Source organism: Cnephaeus nilssonii (genome assembly GCF_951640355.1).
Source record: "Cnephaeus nilssonii genome assembly, chromosome: 16".
NCBI classification, from domain to species: Eukaryota; Metazoa; Chordata; class Mammalia; order Chiroptera; family Vespertilionidae; genus Cnephaeus; species Cnephaeus nilssonii.
This window is the reverse complement of record NC_137087.1, coordinates 46,780,216-46,794,391: the sequence shown is the minus strand read 5'-3', so window position 1 is coordinate 46,794,391 and position 14,176 is coordinate 46,780,216. Positions and strand designations below refer to the sequence as shown.

Genomic DNA, 14,176 nt, shown 5'->3' with positions numbered 1-14,176 from the left:
TTGGGAAGAAGGTTGTGGTATAAGTTGTTGCCTTCATCCTATATATGGGATACCACTGTGGGTTAATGAACCAAGAAATGACTTAATATAAACAGTGTTTTAGAAAGATTAATTTGCTGAAACTTAAAATAATTTTGTGGGAAAAGTAAAGCTGTAGGATTATGTTACCAGTAAAGATATAATGTGATGTGTTTTCAGTAACATATTGATATTTCAGGATATCATTTACAAGGTAAAAACTGTTTTCAATAATGAGTTTGATGCTGCATATAAACAAAAAGAGTTTGAAATTGTACGTGTGAAGGAAAGAAATATAAGAATTCAAGAAATTATTTTAGATCTGGAATTGGAAGAATCAGTCTGGCTACCAGAATTTGATGACTCTGAGAAGCCGGAGAGAACCCTTGTTGTGGAAAGTAGTGAGGTATTGGCAAGCTGCATTATCTCTTCTTTTGTTTCTCGTGACTGTTTCTCAAGCTCTTATTTACTCATTTTGTTTGTACTACTAGAAGTGACAGCATTCCCAGTTATAAGTAACAAAAAAAGTTGACATAGCCTCAGCAATAATGAAGATTTCTTTTATGAGTCCCAAGTTGTTCAGAGATTTGGACACCAAGTCTAGAAGGAAGCAGGAACCTCAGACTGGAGTCTGGTGGGGAGTTTGGGAGTCTGTCTTCATCTCTTGGTCCTCTTCTCTCTGCATTTCAGCTTCCAGAAGTTTCTGCTTTGTATCTCCCTCACTGAAGAGAGCAGCTGATCTGAGCCTGAATCTCTTAGTCCCAATTCCAGATTTACCTGGGAGGGGGCTCCTTGGTGCACCTTGTGTCCAGTGCCTGTGCAGCAGGAGTTTGGGCTCCATTGTGGGAGGGAGGCTGACAGCGCTCCAGGAATTCTGTAGGCCGTTAGGGCAGCATGGGTCCCAAAGAAAGGGGCTTCCTGGACAGCCTTCTTAAAAGGTGTGTGGCACAGAGGCGATTAACAAGAAAGGCTTAAAAAAACAACAACAACAAAGTACAACCACATTTCATTTCTAAAAAGTAAAAAATGCTAAAGAATGCTCAAAGAAAACCCCTTGTTCACATGAAACGATCTAAATTGCTTTGGGACAAAAGGTAACAGTGTCACTTAGAAGTAACAGCAAACACTTACACTGTCACTGTTCAAAGTGCCCTAGATAGATTTAGACTAAGTTATCATTATAAGATCTTATAAAATAGGTACCAATATTACCTCCATTTTACAGAAAAGGAAACAGGCACAGAGAGGCAAAGTAGCTTGACAAGTTACTTCACAGTTACAAAGGTAGTAAGCAACAGAGTTGGGGTTTGAACTCAATCATTATACTTCCAAGTACTTCCTCTTACCCTCTACACTCTATAGTACTTGTTTAAGGGAGTCGGTTCTTCCAGAGCCAGACTCTAGCTACAAGACTTAAGTCACAAGGACCCCCAACCTGCTTCTCTCACGTCAAAATTGCTTACAATTATAATGGAGATATAAAATTTGAGATTTTTGCAATGCAATTCTACTTTTATTTCCTTCCATTGCGAAGAAACATTCCCACGTCAAAACTGCTGCTCTGGGCTCACTTTGTATGCACATAATTAACCCTGCCCACTGCTTCCTCTCCTATGCTAATCCCTTCTGCATTTAGGAGAGTGATCTTACAAAAACCATTCTGTCCTTCCCTGCTTAACCCCTGCAGTAGCTGCTCATTTCACTCTGGATAACACCCACAGTCTTTCTGATGGCTCACCCTGGGCCTCCTTCACTCCAGCTGCTCTCCCTGCCTAGCTCTGTTCTGGCCACACTTGCATTCTCACAATTCCTTGAATGTCCCAAGCTTTGACCTTTCAGAACCTCCATCCTGAAGGATTTGGCTTAGATGGCACTTCTTTGGACCCCCTTCGCTTCCCATCTAAATCAGGTCCCCTGTTTAATTTCTTTAGTGACAGAGATGGATTTAGAGAGCTAATAGAGAAACAACTATTTTTTTCAGTCCTCTCATTTTAGACCTTCACTTCATTCCAAATATAGGAAATTGGTTGTAAAATCTGGATATACCCTTTATCCCCTTGATACCTTCTAAACTCTTCTTAGTGTGTGGAAAGAAAGTTTGGTTGAATTTTGTAAAAAGAACAGCAGAAAAATACATTTTTTTCTTTCAGATTACAGCTCAAAAACATATTCCTCCTTGGCAAAAAGCCAAAACAGAATTGATTGCAGCCCAAAAAATGGAGCAATGGCTTCAGTCACAGGTATGCAGTTTTGCACAGTACCTAAGACCCTCACTCCTTTATGGATTCCTGTTCCTAATTTGGTTTAACAGTGTTGTTCTTGAACTCTACTATAGAAACATATAACACACTTGTCATGGTCAGAGTCACTGGAATCTCAGTGGCCCCCTTCTCCTCTCCCCTCCATGCCACTGTTCACCCTCCCCTTCCTAACTGCCTTCATTCTAACATTGAGTGGGAGGCTGCCTGAGGTCCCACCAGAGTGTCCAATCTCTGGGTCACCTACCTGCCCTCGCTGACCCTGGCTCTTTCCCAGGCCAATAGCACCAGACATCGAGCCCTGATGGACATGATGGGAGGAGTTCTGGAAGTCAAGAAGGAAGACATTCTGAGAATGGTGAGATTTCCGACATCCTTATCAAAAGTGGAATTGGGTGATGAGGACTATTTACAGTTGACCAATTTTGTCTATATGAACCTGAGCTTTAAAGTTCTACAGCAACGAGTAAACAACCTCCAGTACCTTATAAACACACCACATCAGGCAAACAAGATATTGGGAACCACAGACTTGCCTTTCAATCTGACAAAAAGGGCAAACAAACAAAAACAAGCAACCATAGTGTTTTGGTCTCACTGAAAGCAGGGATAATGCTGCACCTGTTATCCTCCTGAGGATCATTCCCTTTGACATCTGACATAGGTGTCCCTGGAGCTCAGGTGTAGTTCTAGCTATGAAGATATCAACACACACCTCCAAACCTGTCACCTAAGAGTCTGGGTACATCACAAACTGTCCAACCTCATTTCAGTTACAGAAAAACAGTTGTTACTTTTTTTTTTTTCTTACATTTCGGTCAAAGTGTCAGGTGATTATCTTGCTACTGTAAAGAACTATACCGTGTTAAAGGGCTCTTGCTTTTAACAGAACGATAACCCCGAACTTGTATTGTATTGCTACATGTATATTTGTGCTCCAGTACATGCTTTCCTTTCTATCTTCAGGTGATTCCTCAGCCTGCTTTCATGGCAAAACCTGATGCTATATGGACTGAAGAGGAAAGAAAACAATTCAAAGACTATGAGAAAAAAGTCAAGGAGTTAAATGAAGAAAGAGATAAGTATAGAAAGGTCAGAAGTACAAATAATTCATATATCCTACCATATCCAGGATTTTGTTTTAATATATTTTCAAATTAAGTGTTCTTGATTTTCTCATTGTCGTCAGTAGTTTAAGGATAGTGTTTCGACTGCAATTTTGAAGGTAATTTAGGGAAGTGGGTGGATATAAAGTTAAAGCGTTAGAACAATTTAAAACAAAAAGAATGTATTTAAAAAAAATTTTTAAGTCCTTACTGATTTCAACATTTCCCACGTCATTACAATTCATTTGGTTCTCCAATCATTCTTCAAATGTTTCATGAACAGCTACTACAGTATATTCAAGGCACTGCTCTGTATTGTCGACAGCTATTTGAGTTCAGTATTCCTCCTGCTTGATTTACTCTCAATCTCAAGGAAAGGACCTGAGGGAAGAAGGACACCATCAGCGCGGCACACACTTTACAGTTCTAATTTGAGATTTTTGCAATGCAGTTCTACTTTTATCTCCTTCCATTGCGAAGAAACATTCCCACGTCAAAATTGCTTACAATTACAATGGAGATATAAAAGCTGATGGTATACAGCCAGATAAATAACATGTATTCCTCTGTGAAGAAATTAAATCATACCGTCATTCGAGGCAGGACAGTTTGTCAGCTTTACAGTGGCTGTATCTCATGAACAGTTTCTTTGAACCTATTGTTAACCTGTCCTGTTTTTATTCACTGCAGTCCTCTAAGAGTGCCCTGGCATTTTATCTTAAGATAGTGCTTTCCTGAAAGCCAAAATGAGTAGTTTTGAATGCAGTAAAGATTGCAAGGAGTTGGGGAATATATATAAAGTGTGGTATTTACTCCATGGTCCTGCACTGTATGATAGTGTACTCTAAAAATCAATAAAAACATATTTTAAAAAAATAAAAGGGGGTGGGACTATTTTTCCCTGATATAGAACTGCTTAGAAAAATAAAACATACCAAAAAATAAGAGAGGATATATATTCACTTCTTATTTCCTTAAAATATAAACAATTCTATGAAGATGTATTCATGTCTTTTACAAAAATCAAGATTTCTTTTTCCAGGCTGAATGTGTGCCTGGAAATTTCTAGTCTATATAGAGTCAGAACTTTCTGGAAAGATTTGCTGTGATCTGTTTTACTAGGCTTACTGCCACCTGCATCATTAGTAATGATCAGTGATTCTTAGCTTTCTTTTTTTCAATAAAATATTTTTAAGCAAAAATCTCAGGCTCACAATTTAACCTACAAATCCAGGTACAACACCTCTGAGTGAAGGGGGGCGGAGGGCCCAGAACACCTCTCAAGACTTGCCTGCCACCTGCCTCTCCCTGTGGCAAAATGTGAACACCACCTCCTAGGGCATTTGAAGTCCCTAAACGTTAATTTTGCTGTTGACTTCCTTTCTTTCAGTCCTTAGAAGCAGAATTGAAGAAACTTCAAAACTCAATTCAAGAAAGCACACAGAATTTTGATGAATATTTGAAAAGACTCTTTGAAAGGAGAGTGAAGGCAGAAATGGTTGTCAACCAGGTAAATAAAAGATTCCTTATATTCCTTTTTAAAAAATGGGTTTCCAGGTCCTTTCAGTGTTCCTGGGATATTGACCAACATCCCTTCTGGCACCAAGGTCCTGGGGGCTCTGGCCCTGGCTCCCACTCTAGCCTCATCTGTGCCACCTGCCTCCTGTGGTGCCTTTTGTCCTTCCTCCCAACTCTACTAGTAATATTCTCTGCCAACTTCTTTGCATCCTGGCCTATATCTATTTAACTGTCAGGTTCCAGCTTAAAAGCCAATTTCTCAAACTACATTAGATCTTCCTATTATATACTTTGTTCTTTTGCTTTGAATCATTTATTACAACTAAATTTTAGTTTTTGTGAGGTTACGTTTTAATGCTCCCAACACTGTCTCCATGAGTCCGTCCTGTTCATCCCTGTATCTCCAACAACTAGCAAAGGGCTGGGTTTATCTAGTATATGTTAAATAAATGAATAATCTACATGCACACAAGATCAAATGAAAAATCTGGCTTAATTTGATTCAGCAGTAAGAATATAAATGAAGCATGCATTGACTAGAGAAGCAAGAAGACCAAGAAGTGGAGCCTTTAAATTCTGAGGGAAAATTATTCCTAACATTGGATTTTATGCCTTGCCAAGCTATCAACTGAGTGTAAGAGAAGAAGAAGAATATTTTGAGAAATGCAAAGTCTCAAAAGTTTACATGCACCCATTTTCAGGGAGCTGCTGGAAGATGTTTCTCACCAAAGCAAGGGGACCAACCAAAAAAGATGAGGGTAGTTAAAGGAACCTTGAGGAAGCAATCTGTATCCTTAGCAGCCCAACAGGAATAATATACCAAAAAAGGTTTTATTTAAGAGAGTTTAATGCATGGACTCTTTACTGAGGTATAGGCAAGGGAAACAGCAAGGAATGGTGAAACACACAGGGACTAGAAACAATGGGAAACCAGTATCATCCCTACAGCTAAAGAGGCAAGGGAAGGAAGCTGGAACCAGGGCCCAGCAAGACCTGTAGCCATGGGAGAGGCGTCACTCCTCAGCAGACATGGCCATAGATAGAACACAATGACTGGCCTGGCAGGAAGGAAGTGTATTATATGGTAGTTGGGTGGGGGAAGACTGGAAATGAATATCCCAGCATTAGTCATAAGAGCAGCATTAGTCATAATGGCCAAAAAGTAAAAATAATCCAAATGTCCAACAATTGTAATGGGTAAATAAAATATGGTTTATCCATATAATAGAATGTTAGTGCATGCTATGACATGGATGAACCTTGAAAACGTGCTAAGTGAAAGAAACCATATACCCAAGACCACATAGTGAATAATCCCATTTATATGAAATGTCCAGAATAGGCAAATCCATAGAGACAGAAAGTTAATTAGTAGTTGCCTTGGGGGTGAGGCAGGGAGGCCTCTGGGAGGTAGGCAGGGTGGGGGAGGTGGAGAGAAATGGGAAATGCACACCCCATACTGGGGATGTGCCCGCAACCAAGGTACATGCCCTTGACTGGAATCGAACCTGGGACCCTTGAGTCCGCAGGCCGACGCTCTATCCACTGAGCCAAACCGGTTTCGGCTAAAGCTGTTATTTTAAAAAGATATGCTTTAATATCTTTCGTACAAGATAATGAGAAAACTATCACAGACTACTAAGTAATATCAAAAGGACTCAGGAACCAACTTTAAAAGCTCTCCTAAAGGGAACAATTTAAGATTCAACAATGATAATAATTGCAACAAACTGAAACCCATCAAATTTGTTTAAATTTATAAATTTGTGATATTTTAAAAAGTAAAAAATGCTAATGGTTCACTTTCAGAAGATAACAACCAATTCATTATATAAATAAACTGGTAAAGAGAAAGCATCAAGTATTTATTCTACCTTTCTATATGTACTGTAACAAAAAAGCAGAGAAGGAGAAACCTCTCTTTATAAAATAACTAAAGGCCCAATGCATGAAAATTCGTGCAAGAGTAGGCCTTCCTTCCCCCGGCTCCCGGCACCGGCACCGGCTTCCCTCCGGCCCCAGCTTCGGCTTTGTCAGGAAGGATATCCGGCATGACGTCTAGAAGGATGTCCGATCTAATTAGCATGTTACCCTTTTATTACTATAGATTTCAATTAGTAAGTTAAAAAAAGGAATAATAGAAATAGAATATTACCATTTTGCAACTCTCAACGGATTAATGGACCTGAGCATTGAGCATTGATAGCTGATAACATCACAAAAAGAAAGACAACTGGTATTAGATGTCTCCTTTTAAAAGAACACAGTATCTCCTACAGTCTTGCCCAGTGGTCAGCAAACTCATTAGTCAACAGAGCCAAATATCAACAGTACAACGATTGAAATTTCTTTTGAGAGCCAAATTTTTTAAACGTAAACTTCTTCTAATGCCACTTCTTCAAAATAGACTCGCCCAGGCCGTGGTATTTTGTGGAAGAGCCACACTCAAGGGGCCAAAGAGCCGCATGTGGCTTGCGAGCCGCAGTTTGCCAACCACAGGTCTTGCCAAAGGGATAAAATATGGGTCTCATCAGACCTCTGATCCAGCTGCCAATTTTCAGGAAATACATGGGATGAAGGACCCTGATAAAGTCACCATAAATATACAACTGGTAAAATGTAGACTAGGTGATAACTACAGATATATGTAAGGAAAAGAAAGGGATGGAAAGGAATCTGTGGAGTATTAAAAAACTTTAAAAATGTGACCTTTTTTAATACACAAGTTATACTATTGTACTTGGACAAACATACTTGGGTAATAAAACTCTAAGGAAACACAAGAAAGTGATTACTCTGAGTCCTGACAGTGGTTATCATTGGGGTGGAGGCTATGCTGGGACACATGGAAGGGCAAAGTTCTGGTTCTTGAAGTGGACAGTGACTACAAGGGTATCTGCCTTAATAATAATACATTAAACTCCATGTTTGTTTGATATATTTTTTTCTGTATATATGTTTTACCTTATATTGAAAAGATGAAAAGTGTAAAACAACTGAGTAGTTATTGTAACAGTTTATATCCCCATTTTCTTAGAAAAGATTTATCTTTCTTCTATGTCAAAAACTTGATTGATGAGTGCCAAGTCTTTGGCCCTAAGTAGAATAATCCTTTATTATTATTACTTTAAAATCTTTATTGTTGAAAGTATTACAGATAAAAAATTCTTTCTTAAATAGTACTATTGATCATTCTCCCCTCCCCTTTTTAAATATTTCCACAGGAGGAATTGAAAATAAGTAACCTTCTCTTTTCTTTGCTGTTGGATGAAGAATTAAGCACCAGAGAAACATTTCTAAACAACTATCTTTTAAAGAAGCAGGAGGAGAAAGTAAGTATAGTATCTGATACCTGAGTACAGCATTTTTGGATAGACATGCTCCTTTTGTAACAAGAGCACACATGCCTAGACCCTTCCTTCCTCCCATATTCCTACTCAGCTGTGTGCATTCCATGGCGCCCTGTCTGGGACTTTGCTCCAGGGTCAGGTGAAAGTTACGTGATTCTTCATTTGCAGTCATTTAGTCAAAAGAACCATTTACCTTTCATGTGACATCTATAATAATAAAAGTATAATATTCTAATTAGACCGGACGTCCTTCCAGACAGCCTTCAGGATGAAGGCAGGGCTGCGAGGGAAGCCCGGGTCCCAGGTGCCAGAGGGAAGCCGTGCTGGCAGCTGTGGGAAGAAAGGCCTACTCTTGCATGAATTTCATGCATTGGGCCTCTAGAATGGTTTATAAAATGAGGCCATATAGCTTCATGGTTGAAAAGACCTGATTTTAATCACTGACTGGCTATGGGGCCTTGGATAAGACATACAGCCTTTTAAGCTATTTGCAAGCTCTTCACTAGGGAATGTTGTTCTCTCTGGACCATATGGCACCCTACGTTTTACTAATATAAGCATTGGGTTAGATTATAGAATTAAAAAGCTGTCATATTCTATAAAACTTTATCTAATAAATAGGAGCATGGATAGATATGTTTCATTAAAGAGACAATGAAAGAAAAATGCTTGTCACATAATTTTCTAAATATGTCAGCCTTTATTGGTAATATTAATAAAAGATAAGTTATGAATATGGATGATTTAAAGTATCATATATGACATATGTACTTACTCTTTGCTAAGAGTCTGTTAAGCAGCATATGCAAAGCACCTTCTACATAGAACCCTACTCATAGCAACCCTGCAGGGTATTGGCGTTCCTCACAGATGTGGAGAGCATCTCAGAGAGACTGGTAACATGCCTAAGTCACCCACTAGTACATAATATGGCAGGAACTGGAACTATGGAAATAAGTGAAGACCATCTAAATGAGAATAAGCAGACTATTTATTCAGAGCTTGATATAGTGAGGGAACCAGCCACCATCATTTGTGTTTGGCAGACATTCAAAGGCAGGCAGAGGGATGGGAAAGTTTTATAATGAAAAACAGAGAGGGCTTCAGGTGCCCTCTACTCTGATGTTATTGGCATGAGGAAATGGGGTGGGGGTTGGGGAGAGGAAGTTATTTAGAAATTCGGCAGCCTATGTGATTGGTTTGGGGAGTATATTGGCTTTCTCTGGTTGGTCCTAAGTTAGAGATGGTGACAAATATTAAAAAAGTTATTTTTCAAGTCTTGACAGTTTGCGGCCAATTGCTATAGAGGTTAAGAGTAAGAGTTCTATTTTTATATTTCGTCTGGCCGTTGTCCTTTTACTGTGTATATTCAGTCTCTCAGAACCCAGCTCTAGGAGACTCCCAAGCCTGTGAGATTTTATCATCCATACTGCCCTGCCGAGAATGTAGCATGCTCTGTAGTCTCTTCCACACGCACATACAGAGCTAGCTATCCTCAGAAACAGGTGATTAGATGTTTGTTTCTTTAAAGTCTCCAGTTGGTTTACTTTTTCTATAAATGTTATCTGCAGCCCAGCTGGTGTGGCTTAGTGGTTGAGTATTGACCTATGAACCAGGAGGTTGAGGTTAGATTCTCAGTCAGGACACATGCCTGGGTTGCAGGCTCAATCCCCAGTAGGAGGCAGCCAATCAATTATTTTCTCTTATCATTGATGTTTCTACCTCTCTCTCCCTCTCCCTTCCTCTCTCTGAAATCAATAAAAACAATTTTTTAAATGTTATCTGCAATGGATATGTCACTGGCACATTTATCTTGTACTAGAAATTCCTTGTTCTTTTTAGTACCTCAAATATTTTTGTTTATTCTGAAGAATATTCAGTTACAACTGGCTATTCCTAATGTTATTATAGAGCCAGACTACAGAGGCCATCCAGAAAGCTAAAGATGACCTTGATTTGTACAAGGAGCACTATGACAACTTACTGGCAGAAGACAAGGTGAGAGCCATAGTCTTACCCACTTACCAATGCAGTAGAGTTGCTGATGCCTGGACTTAAGAGAAGATTAAAAGGAATACAATTTAATTTCCTCATAGATCCTTCTCCTACTAAAATTCCCAGTTATGAGTTAATTCCATTCTATACCTTTGTATATTTCTGAAAATCACTGTGTAAAATAAATGTGTGTAAACATCTCTGGTTTAAGCTTTCTCTTGCACAAAAATGAGAGAGGTCATCTAGACTTTGGAGCTTTTCAAACTTCAGGTTGCAGGCCCCATTAGTTGGTTATGATATCAATTTGGTAGATTATGGTCAGCAGTTTTTTAATCGAAAATAATGGGATAGAAAAGTATATAAAGAAGGATGAAATAGCCCTTTCCAGTGTTCCTCAACTGTTAGAGCGTAGGCCCAAGGACTGAAGGGTAGTGGGTTCGCTGCTGGCCCTGGTTGGGGCACATGTGGGAGGCAGTCAGTCAATTAAAGAAAAAAGAAGAAGAATGGAATAGGAATGGGATGGAATGGAATGGAATGGAATGGAATGGAATGGAATGGAATGGAATAGATTTTGCATGTTTTACAGGTAAATATTTTTGTAAAACTTCAGTTCTAGGACCTCTTATATGAAATAATATTTTTAATTCACTGATGTGCTTCGTATTAAAAATAAATCTTGGAGAAATCCTTGTACAGTAAGTGGTCACTCCCTAACAAGTCTACTTTATAAACTAAGTTTTCATGGATTTAAAAATCAAAGTGATGATAACCCTCTATTGCCAACAAATAAAATGTTTCTAAAACAATTGCAATCCTGCAATGATCTGTTTGTGCTTAGGTTATGGATCGCAGCTTTAAAAAGGAATTTTCTGAAGCCCCCAGTCATCAGGTGGATATGCTCTACAAACTTTTTAAACGCCGACCCAGGTTTGTATCTCCTTTGCTATCATGTTTCTGAGGAAAAGTCTCTAAATAAATAGGAATGTTATCAGATTTCAACTTTTCCTCACAATTAGATGGAAATATTCAGTCTAACATCTTTTATGTGAAAATGTTCAAGTGTCTTAATATAATTCTGTTTTTTAAAAGATTATTCTTATATCTTAAGGTTAGTAATGAAGAATAATCATTTCTTTTTGTTATGTAAAAATAGTTACCTAGGTAAACATAGAGTCCCTTGTGGTATTAATTGGAACTACATGTAAAAGGCTTCCAGGACAAAATAAGTTTGGGGAAAACACTGGTTTAAAAAAACAAAAACGTTAAACAGTTTTCTTTACAAGAACTTCTCAAGACTTGTTTTTGGCCTTTGGATCTCCAAATACAAAAAATGGAGTAAGCAGTGTGTTCCAAACTTATTTGACCACAAATCACTTTTTCTCAGAACATCTCATGTGATTGTGTTTAAGACAAAGTTCAAAAAATGCCAGTACAAATTCTTGACTATAACCATTATCAGAAGAGTTTTAAAATATTTGATTTTTATACTGAGAGTATCATTAGAATTACATTCCTGCATATTTCCAAATTTTTACAAATTCATATTTCCATAATTTTCTAATGTAATCTAGAAATCAGGAGTTTGTCACAAAGGTATAGGCTCATTTGTGTCTGAGATACAAACTCATTCTCTCACCTTTGATGGGTTACATGCAACCTGAAGACCTCAATTTAGAACATGCTTCATATCTTGATTTCCCTATTTTTAAAGTAATGCGTTATAATGAGCCTTGTGAAGAAAGTAGCGAAAGCTCTCATATATTGGGAGGCAGCAGTGGGAATAGTATAAGTTTTATTGCCAAACAGAATTAGCCTTAAATCCTAACTTGACCATCAGATCTGTCCTGTGACCTGGAACCAATAGAGCCTCGCTTCCCTCATCTAGAGAAACAGAATAACAATATTCACGTCATGGTGTGTTGTAAAGCATTTGATAGTGAACTCCCTTCCCAGCCACAGCCCAGGGGAACAAAACTAATCTATTAATGTCGATAAAAGAGGCTCTTCTCGAGTTGTGTACGTATCGAAACATAGTCTAAGCTACTCACCTGCAAAAAGGATACCTGCAGAGGACATGGCACAGGACAAGGGAACACCCACCCTTCTCCTGGGCCTTCACCTGCCAGCTTAAAATACCAAGAAGGGTGTATTTTTTCAATTCTCATATTTTCTTATTTCTGGTTATGACCTTTCCTTTACTGCTTAAAGAAGACCATTTAACATTTCTTGTAAAGTTGGTTCATTGGTAATGAACTCCTATGGATTTTGCTTGTCCCGGCCACTCTTTATCTCTGCTTCAAGAAGGGAGACATTCTGTGATCCAGGTAAATTTGCCAGTGCTGACAACAGTTAGGGAACATCTATAGTTTAGCCAAGGTCATGTCTGGGATCCAGAGAATATGGAAACAGGTCAAAGAGGGTGCTTTTCTCTTTGGAATAATCTGACTTTAAGTGCCAAAGGAAAGTGTCATGCAGTGTCATACCTATGCTAAGGATCATATTATTTAACATTGATTTTTTTTTTTGTATGTGTGAGAATGTGAAAGGTTGATGGGCTTTTATTGATAATACCAGGATTCACAAACCGAAAACGCACTCAGAATCGGCCACTCTTGTGCCTTTTGGAGAACGACCAGGATCTGGGAAATTGAATAAAGATGCCCTTGCTCAGTTAATGAAAGCCATGGATGACTTGGACAATATTAATAACATGCCAGAAGGCGTGGACCCCTTGGTCTGGAATCATTTCTGTGTGACCAGACGAATGAAAGTGGAAAACGAACAAAAAGTATATAACAACATTTTATTTCCTTTCATTTAGTGCACTAATATAAAATATATAGGTTATGGTGGTCAGTACTCCCAGAAAAATCTAATTGTTTAGGTTTTCTTGCTAGGGTAGTATAGTAATATTAATAAGAATAATAATGAAATAAAATATTAACCATAGTTACTGAGGGCTAAGTATAGGTACCTGTGTAGACCCACACTGCATGTAGTTATTGTTTACTTGAAATAAATATGGCTAGTCCTAATTGAGACATGCTGTAGGTGAAAAATACAGACAGATTTAGAAAACTTAAAATAATGAAAAAATAATAGTAAATGTCTCAATATTTTTATATTTATTACAGGTTGAAATGTTAATATTTTGGATATATTGTGTTAAATAAAATATATTAGTAAAATTAATTTTACCTGTTTAATTGCACTTTTTATAATGTGGCTACTACAAAATTTAAAATTACATATGTGGCTTGCATTTATGGCTCATATTATATTTCTCTTGGATACCACAGTTATAAACATAACTTCCCTTCTCCTCTCTGCCTTGATCTTGAGTAGTCCTTACCTCTTTTTGCATAGATTAGAATTATATTTCACCAGAAACAACTTTATAGTTTTGCTAGAATATTTTTTTAAATGTAACCCAGCCAGTGTGCTCAGTGATTGAGCGCTGACCTATTAACCAGGAGGTCACAGTTCCATTCCCAGTCAGGGCATATGCCTGGGTTATGGGCTCAATCCCCAGTTTGGAGCATGCAGGAAGCAGCCTATCAATGATTGTCTCTCATCATTGATGTTTCTCTCTCTCCCTCTCCCTTCCTCTCTGAAGTCAATAAAATATAAAATGTAGCAAAGGGTAAAAAGTTGAGAGTGTGTTTAATTGGAAAGAGAATCCTTCCTCTTGTTGCTTCTTGACCACCTCCTTCCTCCCCTCCCCCAAATTCCCTAAATTCAGTGCCACAGGTTGGCCTATTTTTATAAAGTATCTATGATTTTATCATTTTACCTAAGGTGATGAGAACAAATGTTAAAATAAGATATAAGAAAAATTCTATTGCTTGCATATTTGATTTTCAGCAAGAGTAATATTTGATACTTTTCAAATTATTCATGGGGTATACCATATAAGTTTTAGAAATATTTT

At 38.0% G+C, this 14,176-nt stretch overlaps 1 protein-coding gene across 1 annotated transcript in view; it reads left to right on the top strand.

Moving 5' to 3' along the window:
- CFAP43 (cilia and flagella associated protein 43) overlaps positions 1–14,176 on the top strand; it is a gene marked incomplete at its 3' end in the record, with an annotated part of 88,472 nt that overhangs the window by 66,127 nt on the left and 8,169 nt on the right. The window contains exons 24-32 of the mRNA XM_079794031.1: positions 218–424; positions 2,169–2,258; positions 2,554–2,634; positions 3,243–3,368; positions 4,773–4,892; positions 8,125–8,232; positions 10,162–10,248; positions 11,084–11,172; positions 12,820–13,033. Of these exons, the coding sequence (XP_079650157.1) occupies positions 218–424; positions 2,169–2,258; positions 2,554–2,634; positions 3,243–3,368; positions 4,773–4,892; positions 8,125–8,232; positions 10,162–10,248; positions 11,084–11,172; positions 12,820–13,033 (1,122 nt within the window). The remainder of the gene's footprint in view (positions 1–217; positions 425–2,168; positions 2,259–2,553; positions 2,635–3,242; positions 3,369–4,772; positions 4,893–8,124; positions 8,233–10,161; positions 10,249–11,083; positions 11,173–12,819; positions 13,034–14,176) is intronic.